We start from the raw sequence: 25882 nt of genomic DNA, 5'->3' as shown, positions 1-25882 counted from the left end.
ACGTAGCCTTGTAGTAGGTATATTAGTGCACCAATTTAGTACAAACTTGCATAAGTAAGAGTATAAATATTAAATAATAATTATCTTGTATGATATTATTCCTATATAGCTAGGTTTGATATCATACGTAACAACCAACGACACAATTATCTTCTTTACTAAATTATCTTTCTTACTAATTAATAAGGTTTTGATGCATGAATGCATGACCTGTACCACATCAAAGAGACAAGGAGGAGCACGTACTATTAGTCTATTGCAAGAACCTTAGCTTATGTTTCACACTTTCACGTACTACGTACCTTCATTATAGGAAATTCTTTACAGAAATTCATTATATTCTTCCAATCTTATACTTGTATGTAGGATATGCGGATACAATACCTATATATCGATCTTAGAATTCAATTCAAATGCGCTGTACTCGTATCACTTGTAGCAAGTTGTTACATAATCGTCTCTGGGAATACTTGAAAAATTCGAGTAGGTTTAAGGAAAAGGTGATTAAAATAAATAAGATTGAATAAAAAGTTAGATAAAGTTGTAAAAAGCGGCAAAATTGTGTAAATACTAAATAGTATGGAGTGAGCGAGAGGAGTAAGACACTCCATACTTCCATAGTACTAAAGAGAGATTGCTAAAACCGTTTTCTCTAAGTCATTTAAACTTTCTATAACATGCCAAACTAAAAGTAAGTTGGACTTTTGAGAATTGAGGGAGTATAATAAATAAATTAGGACTGAGATCTTATCGGTGGAAATAATATAAGGCAATGAGCCCAAGATGATATTAATCTTTTGGTGCAAAGATTTTATTTGTATGCTCCGTATGTATTTGTATCATGAATTTGTCGATATATGAAGGTAAGTTCTAAGAAGGTCCCGTAGAGATAATTCAAGGTTGACTGATAAAGATAAACGAGTGCATAAAGCATAATTATGTTGCACACGTAATTAAAATTAATGGAGATCAAAAAAAAAAAAAAAAGAAAGAAAAGCAATTCGAGAGTGACACACAAACTAAAGCTACTACTTGACATCACCATTTTGTCAAAGAATATAATTAAAGATTGAAATGAAATTATGGAGTCCAAACTAAGCAATAATATCCTCTTATATTGTGTGGTTAATAATTACTTCAAGAAAATAATGATGGTGATAACTAAGATTTTTTTACAGGTAAACACTAACTTTATTTTTTTATGATAAACAAAAACTTAGAATCAAATTTGACTCCTCCTAAGTGAAAAAATAAAGCATGTTTGTCATAATTACAACACATATATTGAAATAAATATTTTACCAACACGTAATCTCCTACTTTAATTATATTTTAAAAAAGATATATATACAATTCTTACGAGTGCTACTAGCTAGTCTTACAAGTTACAATTGCATAGAAGCTAAAATTAAAATTAAATGTAGTTTAATTTACATTGATCAGCATATATTTTTTTATTATTCATGCATTGCTAAATGCTATGGAGTATGATTTATTCAAGTTGTTTAAGCACGTATTTGCTTACTTCAAAAAAGATCTGATCATGCTAAACTAGATCAAACCATGTCTATTTTACAGTATTTACATTTATAGATTGCTAAATTTCTTTTGATTAGTGAAAAGCTAAGTACGAAGCTAACTATGTCTCAAATTATTTGGGACTAAGGATAATTTGTTGTTGTTGTTGTATACTTGTATGTAGTGAAAAGAAGCTAAATACGAATTAATACGAATCTAAAAAAATTTATGCCATAATTTTTATTTTTTTCCCTTATTAATGATTAGTGTACAAACTAGTTAGTGACCCGGGCAATGCCCCGGGCTTGTTTCTCTTCTTCATATTAAATTACATGACAAATAATTACATGCATTATATGATTATATCGTTTTTTTTTAAAAAAAGATGTAATATCATTTTCAAATTGGACGCACAAATGAATCATCAAACCAATATTCAACCCCTGAGCATAAATAGTGAATAATAAAAAAAATTACACGCACTAACTTTTGAGTGAATTATATATAAAGAAAATCAACCAATGGAATCTCGTATTAATATATAGCAAATCCTACATATTACACAATCATCAAACCAAAATGCTACTTATAGCAAATCCTACATATTACACCATCATCAGGCCATAATTAATTTAGGGTGATTTATTAAATGTGTAAAAAAAATATGAGTTAAGTATGCAAAATATATCCATTGCATGCCATGTAAGGTAGAGTAAACATATACTCACCTAACACAATACTGACCCAGTAATAAAATGTTTCTCCAAGAGGTTTAGAATGTTTAGTGTATCATTTCCTTGGATAGTTAATTTATAGGGATAAATATATTGAATACATATTAGTTACATATATTACAATTTAAATGGGTCAAAGCAATTTAAAAACATTTTAATTATTCAATTATGACAAAACTAATTACTAATAATGGCTAGTCTATTGATTTGCAAGTAACATCTTCTCTTTCTTTTAAGTTGAAATCAATATTTCAATTGATCATTATTCTAAGGTGTAAACTAAATCAAGCATATTTAACCACAATAGCAAAAGTGACGTGGCAAAAATTTAAAGTGACGTGGCGAAATAACAAAAAAGAAAGAACAAATGGCAAAATGACACTCCTTGTCTTGGAGTTTTAATAATAATATAGATAAGGTTAATGTTTATGAGTTAAATTGGACATAACACTCTACAGTATATCATTACCATGGATCCATCAAGAAAAAGCTAGTTACTTAGCTTGATGATTATCCCGCAGACTTGGACTACTGCATTACTTTGATTAATTCTCTTAGGCTTTGACACAAATTAAATTAGTACTCAAAGTCAAGCCTCTTTCCATGGTGGTATCCAAAGCTTTCTTTTTGGTGAACACTTGATTACTTTTTTCACCACTAGCTACTTAGTAATATAAATCCCGTACAATAATCACTTATTAAATATATAGTTATATTTTGATTGCTTGAAAGTTGATTACCACTTACCACATGTTTTTTTTCTTAAAAAAAATTATATTTGAAAGAATTATTTGGTTGTAGACTTGCAATAAACATTGGTGTGACAACTAAGCCAATATAATATGAGTGGAAATTAAACGATGGAAAACAAAGGGGTGTTGTTAAATGTCGCTCCCCTTTTACTAGGCATCGCTCGTATTTTTTTTAGGATTTTCCATTTTTACCCCTATTAAATAAATTCCCACGACTGACTCCACGGCACTCACAATTCTCATACTTTACTCTCATTCACTCTCATTTTATCTCTCTAAAATTAAAAAATAAAAAAAATATGTAAAATCAGGAAAAAAAAGCCACAACATTGATCACAACAACAATAAAAGTACTAACACTAATTACTCAATTAATAATAATCATAATGAAATAATAATAATACAAAAATTATAATAATAAATTTGATTAATTAATCAATTAAAAAAAAAAAAAACCATACATCCGCCCAAAATTTTAGGATCCACCTAGGTGGATCCTAATTTTTTAGGCGGATGTTTTATTTCAAATTTTTTTTTTTAAAAAAGTACGACGACTTACAGAATCCTCCGACAAAGCTTCCGGTGTCGGATGTGGTAGTGTCGGGATTTTTTTTACCACGTGGTAGTAGATGGAGGGGTCGGGAATGATATTATACCATTATACACTACAACTTACACAAAGGGCAATATTATCCTTCCATGTCAAAAAGGGAGCGTTATTATGTAAAATGGGAGCGACGTTTAGCACTTATTAAAACAAAGTACTTAATCCCTCTCATGCAAGTTAATAATGTAAAATAGACACAATTGTTTTTTATGGAGCTGTCCTATTATTAATGGGTCATTTGTTTGTCATTACATTTATTGATGCCATCCTAAATTAAGAACTTTATATAATTATGAAAAAATAAATGGCCTTTATTTTCAAAATATTAATGTGCTAAATTTTTTACATATAATTTTACTTTTTAATGTGATTTGACAAACTTTATTTTTTCATGTTGTGTTGTGGGTGATTAACTATCTTAATTGGTTAAAATATTGAGGGTTGGTACTCAAGGTTGAGATCAAATCTCATCTACATTATATACATGCCCTTGTGCCTTTCTCTACACCAATTATTAAAAATATTTATTAACGCAAATAAGATATACTAGTCTTTATTTTGAAGTGACTACTCATCGGATACTAGCAATCCAATTAGTTGTGTTATTAGCCTCACGATTTTGCTTGAGCCTTGATTTTCTATATGGTTTTGCAATTGTGGAACTCTCAGAATTGTGATGTAGATTGATATATTTGAATTGGCTAATCGTGGGGCTTAGGCATCTTCGATCCCTTTCAATTCCTCATTAGTAGATTAGTACTGTTGTTTGTTGTTACCAACATCTAGTACTAGAAGACTAGCACCCAATTCACTCATTTTCAATCGTCTTTAACAATCAATAATATGCCAACAATTTAAGGCCGGGTCTTTTCACTTACTTTAGGTCTAATAAGTTTAGATAAGTTTAGATTAGTTCAGTTCAAGAAATATAGAAGTTCTAAAAAGTGTAACTTAAGTTTAAATTACAACTAAAATAAGTTTTACAAGTGCAATTAAGTTCAGATAAGTGGAAATCAGGTGAATAAAATACACCCTTATAATTTAATTATATATAAATTTTAATAAAAAAATAATTATTGTCATTGGCGCACCTCATTCTCTTTATAATAGCAAACGTTAATCTGCCACTTTTGATTAATTAGGCCATAAACAATTGAAAAATGTCCATAACTAACAACGTCGATCAACCAATATAAACACCTAATTAATAACATCAAGTGGGTAAACCTAAACCGTTTAATAAGTAAACCAATTACAAGCCAACTGCGCACTATTTGTCTAAGTAATACAACACTAGCTAGAATGATCAACTATTATACATCATACCAACAACTTGATTAAGACCTTGAATGGTCAGGTCAAACAATTACTAGTTCATAAATATTGTGGAGGGAAAATGAAGATGGTCCAAGGAAATTAAACAGTTGGGGGGGCTAAAGATATAATAATATGGGACCAAACCTTATCAGTTTGTTGTTTGTATGATTTTATTTTCTATCAATATCCTAAATATTTAGTGGCGGACAGTGCATAATTCCTTGTACTTGACTAACTTGAGCTTTTGCCCGCTTGCACACTGTGACATACACACTCTGACCCCTTCCTCTTAGCTACCGCCTATTGTCAAACTTCTACTCATCATCAAAATACATGCCTCCGTTTTCGTTTTTAAAAGTTCGACTCTTTTGACTTTTACATTCTTGCTATTCTTATATGTATCTTTGATCATTAATATCACTGATTGTATCTGTATGTATATAAAGTTTAAAATTTTGAAAAATATACATTGACACTAATCTAGGTAATTCACAGGTGTTAATTCTTTTCCTTTATATGTATCTATGTAAATCATAAGTGAGTCGAAGTTTGATAACTATTTAATAACTTAATATTTGATATGTACTATGTGAAAACTTAATATTTGATATGTACTATGTGAAAACTTAATATTTGATAACTGTATAAATAATAAGTGAGTCGAACTTTCAAAAATAAAGACAATAATATTAATGTGAAATAGTGTATAGAGTTTAAATTTGTGTTCTTTATCCTCTTAGCTGTGTAACGTCATGATTATTATCATGATCACAGAAACATTCGAGACAAGTGGTAGTTGTTCATATTAGAACTTTTGTTCTTAAATAACAGGTTACGTTTGATACTTTGATTTGAAATTATATAAAAAATATATTTAATATAAATGTCAATTTTGTGAGCCTTTTCAACTCCACCAGTTCAGCACTGTCCCTTTCTTCTTGTGTTTTATTAAAATCACTCAAGAGTATCATTAAGGTAATGTGAAAAGTTTTATACTTCAACTTGCCTGATATAGTCATATAGAGATGTTGCCATTTATTAAATTATACACATTTAGATGATAAAATCGAGAGTACTTATTTGATAGCTTTGTGTTAAACCGATTGTACCTTGTGAATGATTGTATGATACACTTGAGGTAATGAGGTTGAGGTTATTTATTCGTGAAAAAAAAACATAAATTGTATGGTTATATGATGAAGATCTTGGTTGTATCTGGTTATTAATTACTTGCACATAGACCAAAACCTATAACCCGAGTCCAATTCTTTGCAGCAATATTTTTTATTGCACATTTGCAATAAATATTAACCATACACATCTTTTTTTTTTTTTTTAAATTAATAAAGTTGTATTTGTAGTACCAAAAGCCTATATTATAGTGGACCAAAGAAAGAAAAAAAAGACAAAAATTTGACGAGTTCTTTATTCTAGTGGCCCAGTTCTCAAAAGGCCCTTAGAAAGTTAGAATAATAAGTGGGCCTTTCACTTCATGGTCATTAAAGCCTCAAAGAGTTAAAAGTGTTGCATAACAAAGAGGAATAAGTGAAGGTGTTGCATGCTTAACAAAAAGGAATAAGTCTAAGAGGTGATAGCCTCTTAGTCATCAATTACGTTTACGTGAATGAAATTAGACAATCCCTATTGAAATAGACCATATTATCGAATACATCATCCAAATTTTTATACGGACTTTTGATAATTAAGAATAACTTTATGTGTTTAGACAAACCAATTCAATCAAGAAGCAAATTGGACATTTGTAAATTAATGCCAGCCAATTGTAAGGTCAAAATTAGTTTCAAATAATGAATTTATATTTTAGTTCTTTCTTCCCATCTATATTAGCGTTAAATGCATTAGGTTTCCTCGTGAAAATTTAATTTGTTTACGGAGGTATTTCTAATCTAATTTTGTTCATTGTTTTTAATAAAACACTGGTCATTTTACACCCAATCAAATAATTAGGGTAAAATTTTTTCCTCACAACTACACAATCATACTAATAAAACTGCCCGATAATTCAGTTATTTCAATTCATGAATGTTCAAGATTACAAATAAACAAGAATGCAAACAATAAAATTTGTTTCTTGTTTACATAACATAATATTATTAGGTAAAAACCTGATATTCACATTAGTGGTAGGTAATTAGCAGTTGTCCTAAAATCCCTCTCCCCCTATCTTCTCTCCATTATATGCAGATTTACTGTCTATAATTTCCTTTTCTTTAACACTTCACATTTAACACTTTCCTAATTCTCCTCGAACCCAAAAAAAAAAAAAAAAAAAAAAATCAAAATAATTCAATTCTATTATGGAAAATAGATACTTATTAATTTTTATGTTGTTATTAATTACAACAACTCTACGTTCCAATGCTCAATCTATTCCATGTACTAAGTACAAATTCGCGGCAACCTTAAACAAACCAAATGGCTATAAAAATTGTATTGATCTCCCGGTATTAAGCTCCGCCCTACATTATAGCTACAACCCTTCGATGGCAACACTTGACATTGCCTACCGCCACCCCGGTATGGGACCAGGGGCCTCCTCGAAGTGGGTTGCGTGGGCCCTTAACCCTACCGCGAAAGGCATGGTTGGTTCACAATCATTGGTGGCATACCGTAGTCCCAAAGACGGGTCCATTTTGGCATACACGTCCCCTCTAACGTCCTATGCGACCACCCTTGCTAAGGGTGACTTGAGTTTTAATGTAACGGGACTTAAGGCCGAAATTGTTAATGATGAGATTGTTATGGTTGCAACGATTAAGGTCCCTAATAATGGGACGGTCCTTAACCAGGTTTGGCAAGAAGGGCCCCTCTCCGCGGATGGAACTATCCAGCAGCATCCGCTTTTGGGGCCTAATGTTCGTTCCATGGCATCCCTTAATCTTCTTTCCGGTGTCCTCGCTCCTACCAGTGGTGCCGGCGGTCTTGGTTCTTCATGGAAACATGTAAGTCTATGTTTTAGTTTTAATTAATAATAATCCATTATGTTGTTACCTAATAATGTATAAGACATACGTATATTTGTTACAACTACAGACCAAGGGAAACAATTAAAATTGAGAAAGAACGAATAACATTTCAGTATTAGATAAACGTGAAAACAGAATAGAAATGTGAAAACGCAAAACATAACATAATAAATCAAATATTATTATGTTTAGACATTTATAATTTAATACAAGTATAATTTGTAGTACATTATACATATGTACGTCCCAAGTTGGTTACATATTTATGTTACGTTACACCCTACGTTTTATAAAAATAAAATTATGATCTAGGCGCATGGGGTGATGAATGTAGTAAGCTGGGGAATATTGATGCCATTGGGAATAATAATAGCAAGGCATATGAAGGCTATTATACCATCAGCAGACCCTACTTGGTTCTACCTTCATGTTGGGTGTCAACTCACGGCCTACATCATCGGAGTGGCTGGTTGGGCCACCGGTCTCAAAATCAGCAACGGCTCCCACGAGTTCTTCCACCTATCCCACAGATGGATCGGCATCATTCTCTTTTGTATGGCCACGCTTCAGGTACATACATAACATACATTTTTTTTTTTTTTTTGATCACCTAGAATCCGGAAGGAAGCTCTAACCACTTGAACTATCCCTCACTCTCACATAACATACATTTATACTTATAGTATGTAAATGAGTAAGGGTTTGTTACATTTAATTTGTGTTTTGTTTACAACAAATTTTCAGGTGTCTGCTCTTTTAATTAGGCCACATAAAGAACACCATTATAGAAATTACTGGAATAAATACCATCATACAATTGGATACTTGATACTGGCATTAAGCACCGTCAATATATTGCAAGGTCTCAAGCTCCTCGATCCTGCTCTAGGTTGGAAGATTGCTTACCTGGGTGTGCTTCTGGTATATGTGGTCTCTGACTTTGTGCTTGAGTACATCGTTAACAAAAGAAACAAGTCTGATTTTGCAGATAAGTGAAAAACAGATGAAAATAGCAGCGCACTATTTTAGTATCGTTTAACAAGGGCCATGAACGTAGTACACACATTGATTAAGTCTAGTTTTTGTATGAGCTTTCTTTATTTTCTTTCAATTTTTTTAGCAGATTCACATTTTTGAAGCCACTTTTAGAGGTGATAATGTATGGTTAATTACTTGATCTTTTAATTTTTTAAAAAAATAATATTAGGTTAAAGAGGATGATATATTCTTTTCTGTTATTGGATTTAATTAATTTGTAACAGGTTTACATTTTCAATACATAAAGACCATTGGTTAGTAAAATAAACTAATCCCTACTTCATTACGTATAAGTGTATAACGATTAGCATGCAATGCAAGCAATTATCCGTGCAAAAAAAACGTGCAACAACTTGGAGAATAGATGTAATAGTTATTTATTTATTTATTTTTATTTTTATAACGAGAATAGATAATAGTTTTGAAGTAGTAGTTTCCTAATTAGGGTATAATCAACTTTTATTTCCTCTAATAACCTCCAATTGTCAAGAATATATAAAAGTGTTCGAATAAATTAATAAAAAAGTATATAAATAAATATTTAAATATATACTCGTACTTCTTATCAATGTGTAAGATGACACATAATTAAAGATACAAAGCAAGCTAAGGACATTGTGCTTCATTTTTACATAACAATTATGTTCAATTTTGAAGCTATAACTACACCCTTGTGGTATGCTTTGCTATTTTAATTTCGGATCATTCGAATCTCTACGGGATTCAAATGTTTTTTAAATGATTAAAGCAAAATAAATTTTCAATATATATGCTCTCATTAGCAATGTATCTTAATTGATACATGAAATAGTCTTTTCCTCAAAAAAAAATAAAAAATAAAAATACATGAAATAGTCATGATGATAAGTTTATAACACTATATTTAGTCCCTTTTTTTATGAAAAAATTACATGGATTGAACAATAATAATCCCGGATTCCTTAACTCGATCTATAGCTGTCTTGATAATATAATGTTAATGTATGTAGAATTACAATCTGTAACATGCATACTAATATCCTCTTGTTTCCCCATAATTTTTGACACTTGATAAAAACTTCAAAATCATTTTCTTATATGTGAAAAAAAATATGTTTTCTTCCATATTCATATTGTTTGTTACAACTCTACCCTTTTACGTACAATCGACGACTCCGTGCGCCAATTACAAATTTGCACCAATTTTAAAAAAACCACATGGCTATAAAAAATGTGTTGATCTCCCCTTTTTCAACTCCTCCCTACATTACAACTACAACCCTTCAATGGGAACACTCGACATGGCCTACCGCCACCCCGGGGTTGGACCCGGCTCCTTGGCCAAGTGGGTTGCATGGGCCATAAATCCTACGGGAAAAGCCATGCTCGGAGCACAAACCTTGGTGGCATACCGCAATGGTGACAATGGGTCGATTTTGGCATACACGTCCGCTATTACCACCTATAAGACGGGCCTTGCTAAGGGTGCTTTGAGTTTCGATGTAACGGGACTAAAGGCCGCGATTATTAAAGATGAGATTTTTATATTAGCAATGATTAAGGTCCCTAAAAATAAGACAGTGATTAATCAACTTTGGCAAGAAGGGCTAATAAACGAGTATGGGACGCCCCTATGGCATAATGATGCTTAACCTAACCTTCATTCCATGGCTTCCCTTAACCTTGTTTCCGGTGACATCATTATCTCTGAAAAACCTACTCCGTTTAGAAATGTGAGTTTTCTTTCGGATTTTAAATTCCAAATTATTAATATAAGTGTTGATTGGAAACAAGAACATAAAAATTATGATAAGTACAGACTGGTTTTTCATAATATAACAAGAAAATGCGATAACACAAGAGATAAATTGGGTTTTAAATTTTAAGTCATATATAGATTGTATAATGAACTTAACATTGACGGCAATAGAAAAGTGGAAACTACAATGTCTGATTTTCATTTTTATTTTCAGTTTTCAAGAAAAACGAAAAATAAAAATAAAAAACGATGAGGAATCCTGATGCCTTTGGGATTTATGGTAGCAAGTAAAAGTTATACACTACTCTTTTTATTCATGCAAACATAACTTCAATTTCAGGCGCATGTATTTTAAATATAATTGGCTGGGGAATATTGATGCCTTTGGGAATTATGATAGCAAGACATTACAAGGAATTTTTCCCAAAAGATGACTCAACTTGGTTTTATCTTCATATTGGGTGCCAAATCCCAGCATACATTCTTGGTGCTACAGGCTGGGCCATTGGTCTCAAACTTAATAGCATCCAAGGCCTAAGACATTTTGCCGATCATAAACAGATCGGGACTGCCCTCTTTTGTATGGCCACGTTTCAGGTACTATACATACGTGTATGCACCGTTCAACAGAGTAATTACGAGTACAACTCTATCTTTTTCGTTACTTTCAAAATAATTGCAACACTTTTTAATGAAATAACACTTCACTATAGAGTACCCATTAGTTTGATATGTGCTAGGATAGACACCGGTCTTTAAATTTTAGGGATCAAAGGAGTACTCATGTTTCGTGTTTTGAATCTATAATCTTCAGGTATCTGCACTTGTGCTTAGACCACATAAGGACCACATGTACAGATCCTACTGGAGCAAGTACCACCACTTAGTTGGGAGAGTAACGGTAATCCTCGGCCTATTCAACATAAGCTTGGGTCTCACTATCCTCAAACCTGGTATAGATGCGAGGGCCGCTATCTTTGGTGTGCTTGCACCATGGGGAGTGGTTGCGTTAGTATTGGAAATACTTAAGAAAAGTAAGAAGACCAAGGTTGCAGCAAGCCAAAACAGCAGCAGTCATTAACAAGGCCCATGAAGCACGAACGTGTACATTGAGTTATATTTATCTCAAACACGTGCCTTCTTTATACTTTAGCAGAATATTTTCTCTTTTGGAGGCGAAATTGTATGGTTAGAGAAAGGATATATGCAATGCAGAGAGGATATATCAGTAGGAGACGAAGAGCTAAAAGGTACGACATACTCTTTTCTTTAGGATTCTTAACGGTTTCAATACATTAGGAACATTGATTAGAAATTGGACTGTAAACAATAAGAATTAACAGTTATCAAATGCTCAAAGGGGAAAAAATGACCATACCAAATGCCGGTGTTGACAGAAAGGTGCAACACCAGTTTGTAGAATAAATGTATTGTTCATGTTTTGCTAGCTTGTTCTCTCATTCAACTTGTCGGAAAGCCTCAGTAAATGAATCCTTAATAAGGGGGTTTGAAGCAGCTATTCGCGAGACTGTTATATCATGATCTTTACCAGACCTGAAATTAAAACAACAGCAACCACTATAAATCAATTACTCGCTATCTCTGTCTGAAAATGATAGGCTGCTATCTAATTTTAGTCGTCAGTCTCAATTTAATAAAGCACTTTACAAAAAAGTAAGTGAATTTTTGAGCTTTCTCATATTACCCTAATACCTCTATAAGATTTCAATGTACATACAGCATTGGCATGACGGAGATACAAGAATTTTATTAGTGAAGATTAGATGTTACATTTTAGCTTAAAATTACTCCAAATCAAATGTGGCCTATGAACTACGAAGTATTAATTAGGATTGAAGGTGTACTAATTACGAGAACTAAACACATCTTTAGCTTTAGATTTTCAACACAAGCATAAGCTGGTCAACATTCCTTATGGTAAGGACCAACACATCTTTGTTAACATGATCTATGGTTTATATTAAAGTTAAATGACAAAAAGAAAATCAACAAAACAAAAGAAATAACAAGAAATGCAAAACTTTTAACACGACAAGTTTGTATCTTACGGATCAAAAACACGGCCTCCAGCCTCTTCAACAATTACGATACCAGCTGCCACATCCCTGACACAAGGAAAAATAGTTAAAACATGCGCACCTTTTTCCATAAATATTCAGCATTGCTAATCCTAATAGAGTAAAGACAGGCCTTTGAATATAATATGATAGATAAGAAGCATGGACAAGACAAGATTTTATACCATGCACCCCCATATCCAGACTCATAGAAAAGATCAAGCCTTCCGCAAGCTATACCGCATAAGTTCAGTGCACAAGAGCCTGACATTCGTACAGATCTCACCTGATTACAGGAGAAATTTATTTAGCTTACACAAAATGCTCATTTCTCCATATACAACAATACATAATTCAGATCTATACCTTGAAAAGCAATGAATTAATTCGATTTGTTGTGGTATCAACAGTGGCTTTATCACGCTTTGTGCCAGTCTGATCCAACAAATGGAATAAACAATCATAAGTTGAATTTTATAAGATAATCTTGAGAAGAATAAGGCAATAATGAATTGCAAGAATCAAACTCAGGAAACACGATGCAAGAAGTATTTCTAAAACCCACTTCATATATATATAATTGTTCTCGAAGATAGAAAGTTAACAAGACCGGGCAAACAGAACAGAGAAATTGAAAAGAAACACTGATGATCCTAAATTATCACAAGTAATTATGAAATCACTAGGAAAATTTGTAATTTAAAAGTACAAATCAATGGTAATGTTATATACAAACCTTAGGGTTGTAAATAAGCATTTAGCTTTTTAGCTCTTAGTGCTGTATACATCAATTTCCAAAAATAAATGAAAAATATCTTTTTAAATACCTCTGTAGCAAGGAGACAATTGACAAGCTCATCTTTTGAAGAAACTGCAAGAAGGTGTGAAATAAGGTTCTGAATAAGAAAGTCACGAAATCAAGAAGCTAGCAACTGAATTAGTTACACAAACCTTGTATGGGTTTTCCATTCAGAAAAGCCCCTTGCCCTCGGACACCGGTGAAAAGCTAAAAAGCCAAAAGCCAAATGTCAGTTCATAAACTTACACAACTTCTGATCTGAACTTCAACTACTATATTACAAAGAAAGAAAAACTTCCTGCGTAGAGTGGTCAGAAGGACATACAAAGGTCAATTGTGATTTCTTACAATGTTCAACCGACTCACACAGTCTTAACCGCACTATAAATTTCAAGGATTGGCGGTTCTCACCTCATTCATAATTGGATTATATACAACACCGACAGTTGGGACTTTTCCGATGGTGAGACCAATAGAGACACACACAAATGGGAACCTGAGATTAGCAAGGGATACAATTAAACTTAGAAAGAATCAACTTAAGCAAGAAAGTTAAAGGTTGTAACTAGTTACCCATGCACAAAATTAGTTGTCCCGTCAAGTGGATCAACGATCCATGTAGGATCATCTGTCAGCTCTGTAGCACCATAGGCAGCCGTAGTTTCTTCACCAATGAACTGAAATAAAAAAATAAAATATATGATAGATTAGTGTAATAGACTAATCTTAGAAGGGGCAATTTGGGAAGTCTAGTATTATTAGGTTTATAGTCCTTAGCTTTAGTATAAATAGATAGAGGGGGAAAAGGAGAAGGTAGGCAGAATTTTGGAGTGATTCCTTAGGAGAGTTGTGACTTTAAGTCACTATTAGGAAAGTTGTGACCTCAAGTCACTAATTTGAGCTTTGTAGGCTAAACCTACTACTACCATTTGTAAGAAACCAATAATCTTTAATCAAATTTCCAAGCTTTCTCCTTTATTTTACTGCTATTATTAGCGTGAGTATTATCAGTCTATTACAATTAGGTTCTGCAATCAACATAAGGCATTCAGAGGAGGGGAAACAAGGAGAACCAGAAAAAGGAAAAACCTTATGATCAGGGTAAAATTGCTTGAGATGATTGAAGACAAGCTCTTCGCATGCCTTGTCAGTTTCTGTCACCAAATCCACCTGCTTGGACAAGTTATCCCACGATTAAATAGTGAATTGCTAAATTGAGCCGCTAACATCAGTCAGCCAATCCAATTCCTCTGATTCTAATGAATAACTCTTCCTATACCGTCTACATTACACAGCAAGATTATAGACCCACTAACCGAAACACAAGACATTACATAGCAAGATTATAGACCCACTAACCGAAACACAAGACATTACATAGCAAGATTATAGACCCGCTAACCGAAACACAAGACATTATGCACAAGCAGACATGTACATTATACACCGTCTCACCATGCCCAAAAGGCCACATTTGGGAACGTGCACATTGGTAAATGGTAGTACTAAAGTGTTAGTACATTCATGAGCCCATTTTAATTGCCAACCAATTACCACATTCTGGGTTACACTGATTTATCCCCAAGGCAAGGTGTATATCCACGACATTCCTGCCAGCTTAAGGAGTTTTCCCCCCAAACTCCGAGCAAAGTTCATGGTATACATTGAATGAATGTAGCATTGAAATAAAAGGAATTTCAACCCTTCTCTCACTGCCTACAAAACCACCAGATCATAGATTCTTTAGTTAGTCACTAGACTAAAATCTACAACAATTGTCATTGTAAAAAAAATAAGGCATTGGCCTCAGCATGATTTAAACTAATATAATTACATTATTTTTTCCACTTCATTGTTTAACTTTTCATTTTAGATTTTTTTACAAAGCATAGCTCATAAATTCGAGCTTATCTCATGATTATAGGGAAATTGCTTATCTAATGGCGGTAATCAGGGGAAATTAAGAAAGATAATCAGATTAATCCAGTAAAATTAAAGGATTACGTTATCTTCAACATCATTCCTAAGACTACAAATGCCTGAAATTCCAATATTCCAAGAAAAACACTACAGATTATTACATGTCTATATACACACCAATTTAATCGAAAAAAGTCCATTAACCAGAGCTCAATTCATTCCAATCTATCAATTTAGATAGGGAAAATGCCAATGCTACATCACCAAAAAAAAAATCACAGTTTGGCAGAACATTCATAATTTCTTACAATTTAACTGAATCTATACTAAATATGTGAAAAATCAGAAATAAACATTCACAAAAATTAAAAACAACCCAGAATCTCAAAGTAGATTTAGATTAACCTGGCCTTTGTGCTCCACATTTTTGGTTTGATAAAATCCGTTCCGAATTACCTGTAATATGAACAAAAATTTAAAAAATCCCACTTTTTAAATTGATTAAAAAAAACATGCAAATTGTAGAGAAAGAGAGAGATACTTCGCCAGCTTTCTTGGCAGCATCAACAGCAGTCGCAAGGAACTTTGAAAGTTGCTCTATTAAACATAATTTAACACCCAAAATTAATAAAGTTAAAGACTTTGAGCAAATTTAAGGAAATTCATTGAAATTACAACTGAATTTTGTTTAATTATAGGAGGAAATACCATTGGTAGCCATTTTTCTGAATTTACAAGGGAGTCTTGTGAATGGTTATGTGATGGCTGATGCTGCGAGCTTTAGATCCTTCTGGTATTAGTGTCTGACTCAGTGATCTATTTATACTCCCTTTGTTTTGTTTCACAAAGCGGGATGGGCTCATGCTATACTTTATCACTCGGTGGAGTTGGCGGGGAATTCACCTTAAGTTCGAGCCCCACCAACTACAAAATGCTCGGGAGTAGGGGAATTGCCTTACCTTTTTCCTCTACTCTCAAACGTCGACCTGTAGAGCTTAACTAGCTAAATCTATGAGAGGTATCGCTTTAGTAGGATTTTTCATCTTACTTTATAAAAAAATCATGGTATATACTTCTTGTTTTTTTTAATCGCAACGTTAGATTTACGTCCGTTTTATTTTCGTCCTTTTTTATTTGCAACTCTGTACTTTGTTTTGCGCTTTTTTTTTTTTAAAATCCGACTTGGAGTATTATAATTTAAATAACTAGATATAATCTAAGTCCTACGAGTATCGATTATTAGAAACTAGTACGGAGTACTTAATACGGGAGATAATAGATTATGTTCTAAAGATATTAATATGGAAAATAGGGCAACTAAATTAAGTCGTTTAAAAAATAATAACACTAAGATATACTCCATAGTTACTAAAATGCTGAAAAATAGCTCAAAGAAGTTAACAACTGCATCTCTAATCGTATAGGCATGAACCAAACCCTTGCAAGGGCGTAAAGAATGAAAATGGCCATTGCATTTATCTACTTCTACTTGAAGGGATTACCGCCCATTTGGTCATTAGTTCCTCCAAGTAGTACTTTATTCAATTCTTTATTTTCCTCTCATTTTTTAATTCCCCATTTTCTTTGTTTTTCAGAAAAAGGTCAGAAGTTTTGAGATGCAAAAGAGCCATAACATGGAACATGGAATAACCCCCACCAAGCCCCTGGAATATGCCTATCTGCAAATAATATGCTGCTTTGCATTTTTTAAATCCGTGACTTCACACGGCTCAATCTTCTATCTCCTCATGAAACGCATCTTCAACTACGTACACCAGAATTATTCTCTCACTATAATCTTTTCAAAGCCATAGAGACGGTTCGTTAAAATTAGGCAACTAATAGCGAGTGAATGGTCCTAAATACGCCTTAAACTAAAGGTTTAGACTAAACATTTGCTCCCTAAACCGTTTAGTATACAATTAATATATCATTGTCAGTTGTTTATCGTCTAAGTATTAGTCAATCAGCCAATGCATCGAACTCAGTCTTGGTATATAAGCATGTACAGTAAAAGATACGAGACAAATCCAAGTTATGGGTATTAGAAAGGAAATCAACAGAAAAATGACATAGAAGAAGCCACACAGAAAGATGTATTGCACTTTGAACTTGTCAAATCAACCATATTTACCTTTAACGTTTTTTTTTTTTACAAAGGATGTTCTCAAATAACTCAAAATTAGAAGATATTGAGAACTGGAAGCTACCTTCTAATTAACATCTGTGGATCAAGGGAAAAGGGTGAATAAAAAAAAGGGCAGTAAACGATTAGATACTGGTGCCAAACGGAGGACACCACGGTGCTGCTAAATCCACAGGTTTATGCTTTGGAAAAAGGGCTCAAGGGGAGGATAAAAAGAGCCAGGGATACAATGGAAAATGATAATACACAACAATAAAAATAGCTTATGCAAGCTCTTTGGGTTCAAGAGAAGCGATTTCCTGCATGACTTGAGCCTTGTCTGCATCAAATTGTTGATCCTCTACAAAATCATCAAATCCATAAATCAGAAATCAGGAAGGTAATTTAAAATAATAGCCGTCCTTGTGAAAAACAGATCCAAGATCTGAATGGAACATGGTCAACATACCAACTTCAGGGAAGGAGAGAAGTTTGTAAAAATACCTTTATCAGTCTTGAGCTCGCCTAGTAATCGAAGAAGCTTGCTCTTGTTTGCAACAAGAATGTTAGCGATGTCAGCTGGCTTGTTTTGGTTTGCAGCAAATAGCTGTTTGGAAAACACAACAGATCAAACACAGTCAAAGCAGATACTCATAATCAGAATGTGAAATTGCTGAAACCAACCTTGAAAACATGAAAAGCTTCTATCTGGATGGTCTTGCTCGACTCCTGTATCATCACAATAAAAGTTGAGGGTATACACTAACAAGGCTATAGGATCATGAAACATTCACAAAGACTCCAAATAACAGATTTGTGTCAATACATTGCTCCAGCCAAGTAACAAGTATTAATTACCCTTAGAAGATTCATAAGTATCCGTAGATTATCCCTGGAGCACACATATTTCGTCATGGTTGCAGAATTGCTACGATCAAGTAACATGTCTCCCAAGAGCTGAAAGACACGAAAATAGAATCAGCAAATACATGGTGGCAACAATTAAATTAGCACTCAACCAATCCTGGAAAAGAAAATTTTACCACATTATGTATCAAATGATAACACAAATTCACAAGAAAAAGTAGACTAAATTATGAAAAAATACTAGTGGTCATTTCACATTTGGTTGATCTTAGGAATTACATCTTAGAAAATTACACGTTCAAAGAACTAGCAATTCCTATGCGTTCTACTCCTTAAAACCATTCCCTTTTTGGCCTTTCAGGAGAAGTGGAACTCAAATTTCCCCAATTTACAACTTCACAGGCAGTTATGTTTCTTGTGTAACCACAAAACTACCTAGGGGGCGTTTGGTTCGCGGAATATAGGTAAGAGGTATGGACTTAGAATGACTAAAACCCATACCATATGTTTGGTTGTCAAAAGTATGAATTTTAAACCCATACCTCAAACCCATGAGGTATGGGGTTTAGAAACCATAGGGGGCTTCATTCCCTTAAATATCAAATAAAAGGAGGGAATAGTGAGAGATTTCATTCCAGAATTGAACCAAACACATGCTATTAAGTATCAAGTTCCAACTTGATACCACCTTAACCCCATTCCTAATTCCAAACCCATACCACTCTGCGAACCAAATGCCCCCTTAAGTAATTACTGATTCCATTATAAATACCTTGACTGCTTGTCTTCTGGTAATGTAGTTGGTAGATTCCAGCAATTTTGAGTTATACTCTGCAAAAAACTGGAACATGTAATGAACTCAGAAAATCAGTATCACACTGAAGAAACTCAATTAAAATAGATGAATAAAGTGATGAAAACAACTAAATCAAACAACGTAAGATAAGGCAACTCCAAAGACTTCCTTTCAGAGACTTTGAACTCAATAAGCCCATGATCTCCCAACACTAATTCTATGTTTGCAAGATTCTCAAACTAGAAACTATTCCTCATATTCACCTCATTGTTACTTAATTCACTAGTACAACATAGGGTACTAGACATAAATTAAGCCAAAATGTACCATTATCATGTAATATGCTGTTATTGATTCATAAGAGGATTAACAAATAACATAACACTGATCTAACTTGTGTTATAGTTCATATTAAGGTACATGGTATGTAGTAACATAGTTTCTGGCCATTTTTACAACCAATATTCAAAAAGAAAGAGAAGTATAATGTCTTACCCAATCATAGTTCTTAGTAAGAAACTCAGCTACAGTGGATTTATGCCTGGTCAAGAGTTCCTGCATCATGGCCATAACAGTGTTAAAAACTGTAGCATACTTGACATATAACTAAAGTTTAGCTAGGACATAGATAAGTAAATAAGAAATATAACCAAGATCTAAAAGAACTTCAGGTGCACATAGCACATGTGTAGCATACACAATGACCTGTACCTGAAGCTTTCCTTGAATTTTGAGACAAGACAGTAAGACACAAGATATCCCAATTTTATAAAACCGTCATAAAGAAACCATATTCATTCTGGCGATCAGATAGTAAGAAAGAAAGGATCTACGTAGAGAAAAATGCCCAACCTTAAAAGTTGCAGCAGCATCAGCAGCAATGTCAAAATTTGGGAGCTGAATGAATTCAAAGAACTTCTTCAAATGCTCTGATTCCAATACATATCTGTAAAGAATAACAGATAATGCATGAATTTTAATGATAGATAATCATGAGTCATGACATAGAAAATTTAATGATGGCAGACTAATCATCCAAACGAAACAATGTCCACATGAAGGTAAATAAAGTCAATTATGTCCATTAGAGACAAATTTCAAGGGGGGAGCTTTTGGTCTGGGAAGATAAATACTACCTCCGTTTCAATTTATTAGCAACGATGTGACATCAACTAGTTTTAGGTAAAATTTGTTTGTCAGTGATAAATGGAGAGAGAAAATAAAGTTGCATGTGATGAGGAGAGATAGAAAGAAATGAAAATTAAAAAAGGAAAGAAAACATTTGTCGCAAATACTTCCTCCGTTTCTATTTAGTTGACGCGTTTGATTTAGGCACATATATTAAGGAGAGGAGATAGAGTGAGAGAGAATCATAAAGCAAGTGGGGTAGCTTGAAAATACAAGGTAAAAAATTTACCCCAAAAGGAAAAGTGTCAACTAAAAAATAACTTCCTAAAAAGGAATACGTGTCAACTAAAAAAAACGGAGGTAGTAATTTGTAGTGTCCATTTATGGTAAACGTTGCAAATAAATTGAAATGGAGGTTGTAAATATAAAAGTTGCTCATGAATAGCAGTTTTGGCAAGTAAGATATTATGCTATCATATAATTAATTGTTACCAAGTATTATAGGAGATCATAAATATAACATGTCGCTCAAATGGGGATTGAAGAAAGTCAAGGAAAACATGAAAACGGAAGATTCAATAATGGAGCGAAAGATGTTTCTAATATAAAGCAAAGTCAACTCTGAGCCAAGAACTAAGGAAGATTTTTTCTTCAATGGAACTGAACAATCATTACTAAAGAACTCACTTGGCCACAACTTGATGACGTATGCACTCCCTCAACATGGAACCATAATGAAGGGCCATGTCCGTATTCTCATACCTGCACAATAAGTACACTAAGTATTCAGACAAGAATCAGGAATCATAAACTAGGTTTAAATTACAAAGGAAATCCTTTCATGATATTATTAAGAGTAACTCATTAAATTTACTAAACCTTAAACAATTACAAAATTCCAAGAAACAATCACAGATAAGAAACAATTTTGCGCACAGTCTAATCACCCAAAGTAGATATAATACTTATATGATACATTATGCAAAGAGTTGGAAAATAAACCCGAACAAGACAAAATTATCACACACTACAGGAAGTTTCAAAAGTATTGGTTTCCATTCTCTCATCCCAATAACATACCCTGTCATCAGAATGTCCATCAGATCTATGTTTCTTTCCAGGTAATCAGATGCAATCAAACGAGATTGAACTTGTTGCCTTTGCAAATTAGCAACGATTTGAGTGGCATCTTTGCGAGCCTACAAAAGATTACCCTTAAAAAATTAGCAAAACCAAGGGGCAGTGAGGAACAATCCTAAAAATGAAAGCAGCAGGTGTCCGAGTAGTAATCTCATCAAGTGAAACTTGGGCATTATTGAACATTTGAACCCCAAATGGCAAAAGTTTCAATGGAGCTGGGAAATACACAAGTGACCAAATTTTCCATCCAACAAGAAGACACATGACATACCTCCAGGTTCAATTTGGGAAGACAATTGATAAGCAAACGTAATGTGTTCTCTTTGAAGAACTCTTGGGTCAGCTGTGTGCAAGACTCGGCAACTGGCTCTGCTTCGCTATTTCCATATAAAACACATTTCAATTCTCGTATGTACTTGCTTAGCTCTACCATCTGGAGGAGAAATGTGCAAACAATAAGTTGGTACTTAATACCTCAGAAAGTGGGTTAAAACTCCATATAAGAAATAGCTCGAAATCTATATTATTAAAATAAAGTGGGGATTGACGAGACGAGAATATAAGCTCCTCTCACAGTGCCACATCAACCACCACGTCATACCACATAAAAGGCAACCAAGTTTATTACACTTTTGGTAACATACCAATCATGCAAGAAAAAGGGAAAATATATTCAAATACCAATCAATCACCGAGATAATTTCAGAAGATTCCAATAGCGAATTAAAGGAATTTTTAACAATGATTTCCTTCATAAATTGATAAATTCCCGATTATCACAGGTGCATTCTAGTAAAATATAGAAAAAATGATCCAAATAACATGATAAAGCAGTAAATAGAAGACAAAAGAAAAAGGCAAGCAGCATTCATAAGTAAAGCATCACTTTTGAGCCTTAATCTTATACGTAATGATCATCTACAAATCTACTACTTCACAAATCACAATAAATACGAAGTGCGCACAATTAATGTGCCATTTTTAATTTAGTCTATTGCAATCCAAATTCATAACTTAGTGAATCTTTGGTAGATTTCCAAGATAACAACCACGAGCCTGGGATAAACAAAGACTCAAAATTTTGAACTTCATATCAGAATTGCTGGAAAAGAGATGATAGAAGGGCCCATATGATCTACAATTCTATATACACATCAAATAAAACATTTACAGGAAATAATTTTCAGTCAAGATATCGTGATTGAAAACACTTCAATCTCACAATTAGTGATACATGTGTCCCTAGATCAATAAAACCCCCTCCATGACTCCACTACGAGTCTAAGACTACTCACAAACCTAATCATAAGGAATCTAAGTGAACAAATCCAATCACCTACGAAGTTACACAACAAATATACAAGTGAATTACAAAACCGAAAGCCATTGACAGTGTATCGGATAAACAGAGCAACAGCTTTAAGATAATTGCATAAATTGGTATTGCTGACTTTTCTAGACAACTTTTACATCCTAGGGCCAACTTGACTGACCTAAATACAAGACAAAAAGCGAAAAAGGTCCAAACTTTCAAACGTTTTGCACAAAAATCAGCATAAAAAATCAAATCGTAAAATTTAAGATCCTAAATACTGCCATACAGTACGAACTCAAATTAAAAATTAAAAATTTAAGCTGATTCAATCAAAATTATAACAGAAATAATAAATTCAACGAGACAAATACAATATTGCATATCAATTTGATCAAGAAAAACATAAAACAATAAATTAATGTTATTTAAATCCAACAAAATTTCTGCTACTAACAAACAAAAAAATTTACAAATCAACCAGAAAATTACTGATCAATCTTAAATCAATTTTCTCAATATCTACATATGATCAATCATAAAAATAAAGATTTTTCTCATCAATTAACGGATGATCAAACAAAAATCAACCAAAAATTTTTTTTAAAAAAAAATCGAAATATACCTTCTCTTCGCGCTTGCTTTCACGAACACTACCCATATCAAATTGAACGAGGAGATCACGGGTAAGACGGACAATCTCCGCCGGAGTTCGTGGCTTGGATTTAAAAAGACCCTTCATCGTTTCAAGTTCTTCAAAACTTTGAAAAATTGAAATGGAGTTGAATGAATCTGGGAAATCCCCAAATTTGTACTAGGATATTCTCTCTCCTAGGGTTTGTGGTTGCAATCGATCAAGATAATCAGTGGTGCATTGAAACCAAAAAGGATACATACAAGTATATGTAATAATAATACGAGTATATCTCTTTTTATCATCAATCGGAGTTAATTTTTTGTCGCATATCTTGTGTTTGCACATGAAAGGAAAAGGAAGGATATTTGAGGGATTTTCCCTTCTTTTGATATTTTATGGTGGTCAACCACCCCAACCCCAATCAAACCCCATTTTTTTATTGGACAAGTACTTCTCATCTTAGCACACTAACTTACTACGAATTTTACAATAGAGTTACGCATGGATCGGGGTGGTATGATTGGATAGAGAAAGACAATTAGACGATACGTTAACACAAAATAGTCCGACTTCACATAAACTAAGCATGATGCAACTCGTGTAAGGAAATATTGGTTGGCCATGAGTCGTGTATGTACATCATATTTAAAGTTGATAGATAATCAACTAATTTAATTGGTTAAAGTTTTGAAAGATGTACTCAAAATCTGGAATCAAAATCTCGTTTGAATCACTTCCTCTTGCGATTTTCTCCACACCAATAAATATATTCAGAATTTGACATGAACACATCACGGTAGCACATGTCGATCCCATTTTTTTTTATCAATTGACAAAATACATTAAAATTTAGAAAAAATTATAAAGATAGCCCCACACTTTTTATTCCACGTAAATGGTGTTCTTCTTTTTTTTATTATTATTATACAAAATGACTTTTTTTCCACAAAAATGGCCTTAATTAGGCTAATTTGGCTTAAGACTAAACTATGGGCAGTGAAAAGCATGAAAAAGGCAATAATGCTCCCATTAATACCTCCTCCAACACCTCCACCTCCATTAACATCACCAGTACAAAACCCCAACCCCTCCCCTCCCACTCGACCCGTAACCCCTACCCCGGCCTCCCTCCTACTTGGCCCAAAACCCACCCCTAACCATTCTTGACCTAAATCCCTAACCACCAACCTCCTTACTTGACCTGAAAGAGCAAAAGAGAGAGTATAGATCGATGTGTGGTGAGGTGTGTTTTGGGTTCTTTTGTCCCTTGGGAGAGTTACAGCTTGAAAACTGGTCCGACGCGCTCTGTACTTGCAAAACACGAAGACTCCGGTTGGTTGGAGCTCCGCCTCTGACGATCAAGTTAGAACGTGTGGGAGAATGTAAAAAGTGCGGAAAGGTATAAGTGAAATCTTCTCGGATTCCAAGATCAGGTATTTTCTCTAATGAGAGGGAACGTAGGGTAGTGTAATAAATGAATGTAGATGTCCCCAAAATGAGGGGAATCTCCCTATTTATAACGTCATCGATAAATGTGCCCCTGATTAGGTCACTCTGACCTAATTCTAATGGGCTGCGCCGAATTACGGCTTTCTCGGGATTTGGGCCCTGAAAGCCGCCTTTTCTCCTAAACTCTAGGAACGCCACGTGTCAAATGGGGGATAGGTCCAGTTTGGACTAATCCTGGGCTGACAGTATCGCCTGCTGGTTGGTCCATGTGGCATGGGTAAAAATTACCCAAAACAAGGTGGATGATTGTTATGGAAAAAATTGAAGGAATTTCAAAGGAGGAGAGAGAATGCGGTGAAAGAAAGCGATAGGCTTTGGAGAGGTGAACAGTGAGGTGGTTGGCCGGTGCGGTGATGGGTGGGAGGTGAAAGTGGAGGTTGATGTTTTAAGCATAGTCAATTAAGGTCATTTAATTGACATGCTTTTAATTTTGACTATATACTCCGTACATGACTAATGACGATGTTATAAATGGAAAAAGTTAGATGCAAAGTTGATCACGTTTTATCTACTTGGTACTTCGTATTTCAATTTTTCTCTCAAGTACAAAACCAACAAATCTAATGATCAATTCTACTTAGTTTTAAATAGCACACTTTTACCATATTACTCCGCATTAATATCACGAGCTCAAATTTGACTCATCACACACCGTACACACTATTAATGAATTATAAATTTTGTTTTCTTACTTTTTGAAGTTATATTATCAGCTCATTAACCTAATTGGTGATTTTTGCATCCATATTTTCAAAGGCCGTGTATACCATATTATATATACGGAGTAGTACAATAATAATGATTTTTTTTAATTGTTGAAGAAGTACTATAATAATGAAGGATTATTCATAATTAGAGCAAATAAAATTAAATAACGAAT

At 33.5% G+C, this 25882-nt stretch overlaps 2 protein-coding genes and 3 pseudogenes across 2 annotated transcripts; 3 read left to right on the top strand and 2 right to left on the bottom strand.

The window, feature by feature from the left end:
• The first annotated feature begins 7432 nt into the window (after positions 1-7432).
• LOC145578398 (cytochrome b561 and DOMON domain-containing protein At4g17280 pseudogene) lies at positions 7433-8911 on the top strand (annotated as a pseudogene).
• A 1307-nt stretch (positions 8912-10218) lies between these two features.
• Positions 10219-10584, top strand: LOC145578397 (cytochrome b561 and DOMON domain-containing protein At5g48750 pseudogene; annotated as a pseudogene).
• A 356-nt stretch (positions 10585-10940) lies between these two features.
• LOC145578396 (cytochrome b561 and DOMON domain-containing protein At3g25290 pseudogene) lies at positions 10941-11772 on the top strand (annotated as a pseudogene).
• A 166-nt stretch (positions 11773-11938) lies between these two features.
• LOC145579629 (inositol monophosphatase) lies at positions 11939-16292 on the bottom strand. Its single transcript, XM_081636863.1, has 12 exons — positions 16197-16292; positions 16030-16085; positions 15894-15944; positions 14658-14738; positions 14142-14245; positions 13980-14064; positions 13721-13775; positions 13597-13640; positions 13136-13204; positions 12955-13055; positions 12761-12817; positions 11939-12245 (listed from the first exon to the last, which is right to left on the bottom strand). The coding sequence occupies exons 1-12, from the start codon at positions 16207-16209 to the stop codon at positions 12149-12151; spliced, it is 813 nt and encodes a 270-aa protein (XP_081492989.1). The 5' UTR covers positions 16210-16292; the 3' UTR covers positions 11939-12148.
• Positions 16293-17556: 1264 nt separating this feature from the next.
• On the bottom strand, positions 17557-23860 carry LOC145579628 (putative MO25-like protein At5g47540). Its single transcript, XM_081636862.1, has 11 exons — positions 23482-23860; positions 21816-21977; positions 21485-21603; positions 21092-21166; positions 20129-20222; positions 19772-19831; positions 19253-19321; positions 18472-18570; positions 18298-18342; positions 18118-18220; positions 17557-17974 (listed from the first exon to the last, which is right to left on the bottom strand). The coding sequence occupies exons 1-11, from the start codon at positions 23596-23598 to the stop codon at positions 17898-17900; spliced, it is 1020 nt and encodes a 339-aa protein (XP_081492988.1). The 5' UTR covers positions 23599-23860; the 3' UTR covers positions 17557-17897.
• Between the last annotated feature and the right edge of the window lie 2022 nt (positions 23861-25882).

Source organism: Chenopodium album, chromosome 14, assembly GCF_948465745.1.
Source record: "Chenopodium album chromosome 14, dcCheAlbu1.1, whole genome shotgun sequence".
In the NCBI taxonomy this organism is placed as follows: Eukaryota; Viridiplantae; Streptophyta; class Magnoliopsida; order Caryophyllales; family Amaranthaceae; genus Chenopodium; species Chenopodium album.
Note: the sequence above shows the minus strand (reverse complement) of the source record. Positions and strands in the feature narration are given on the sequence as shown.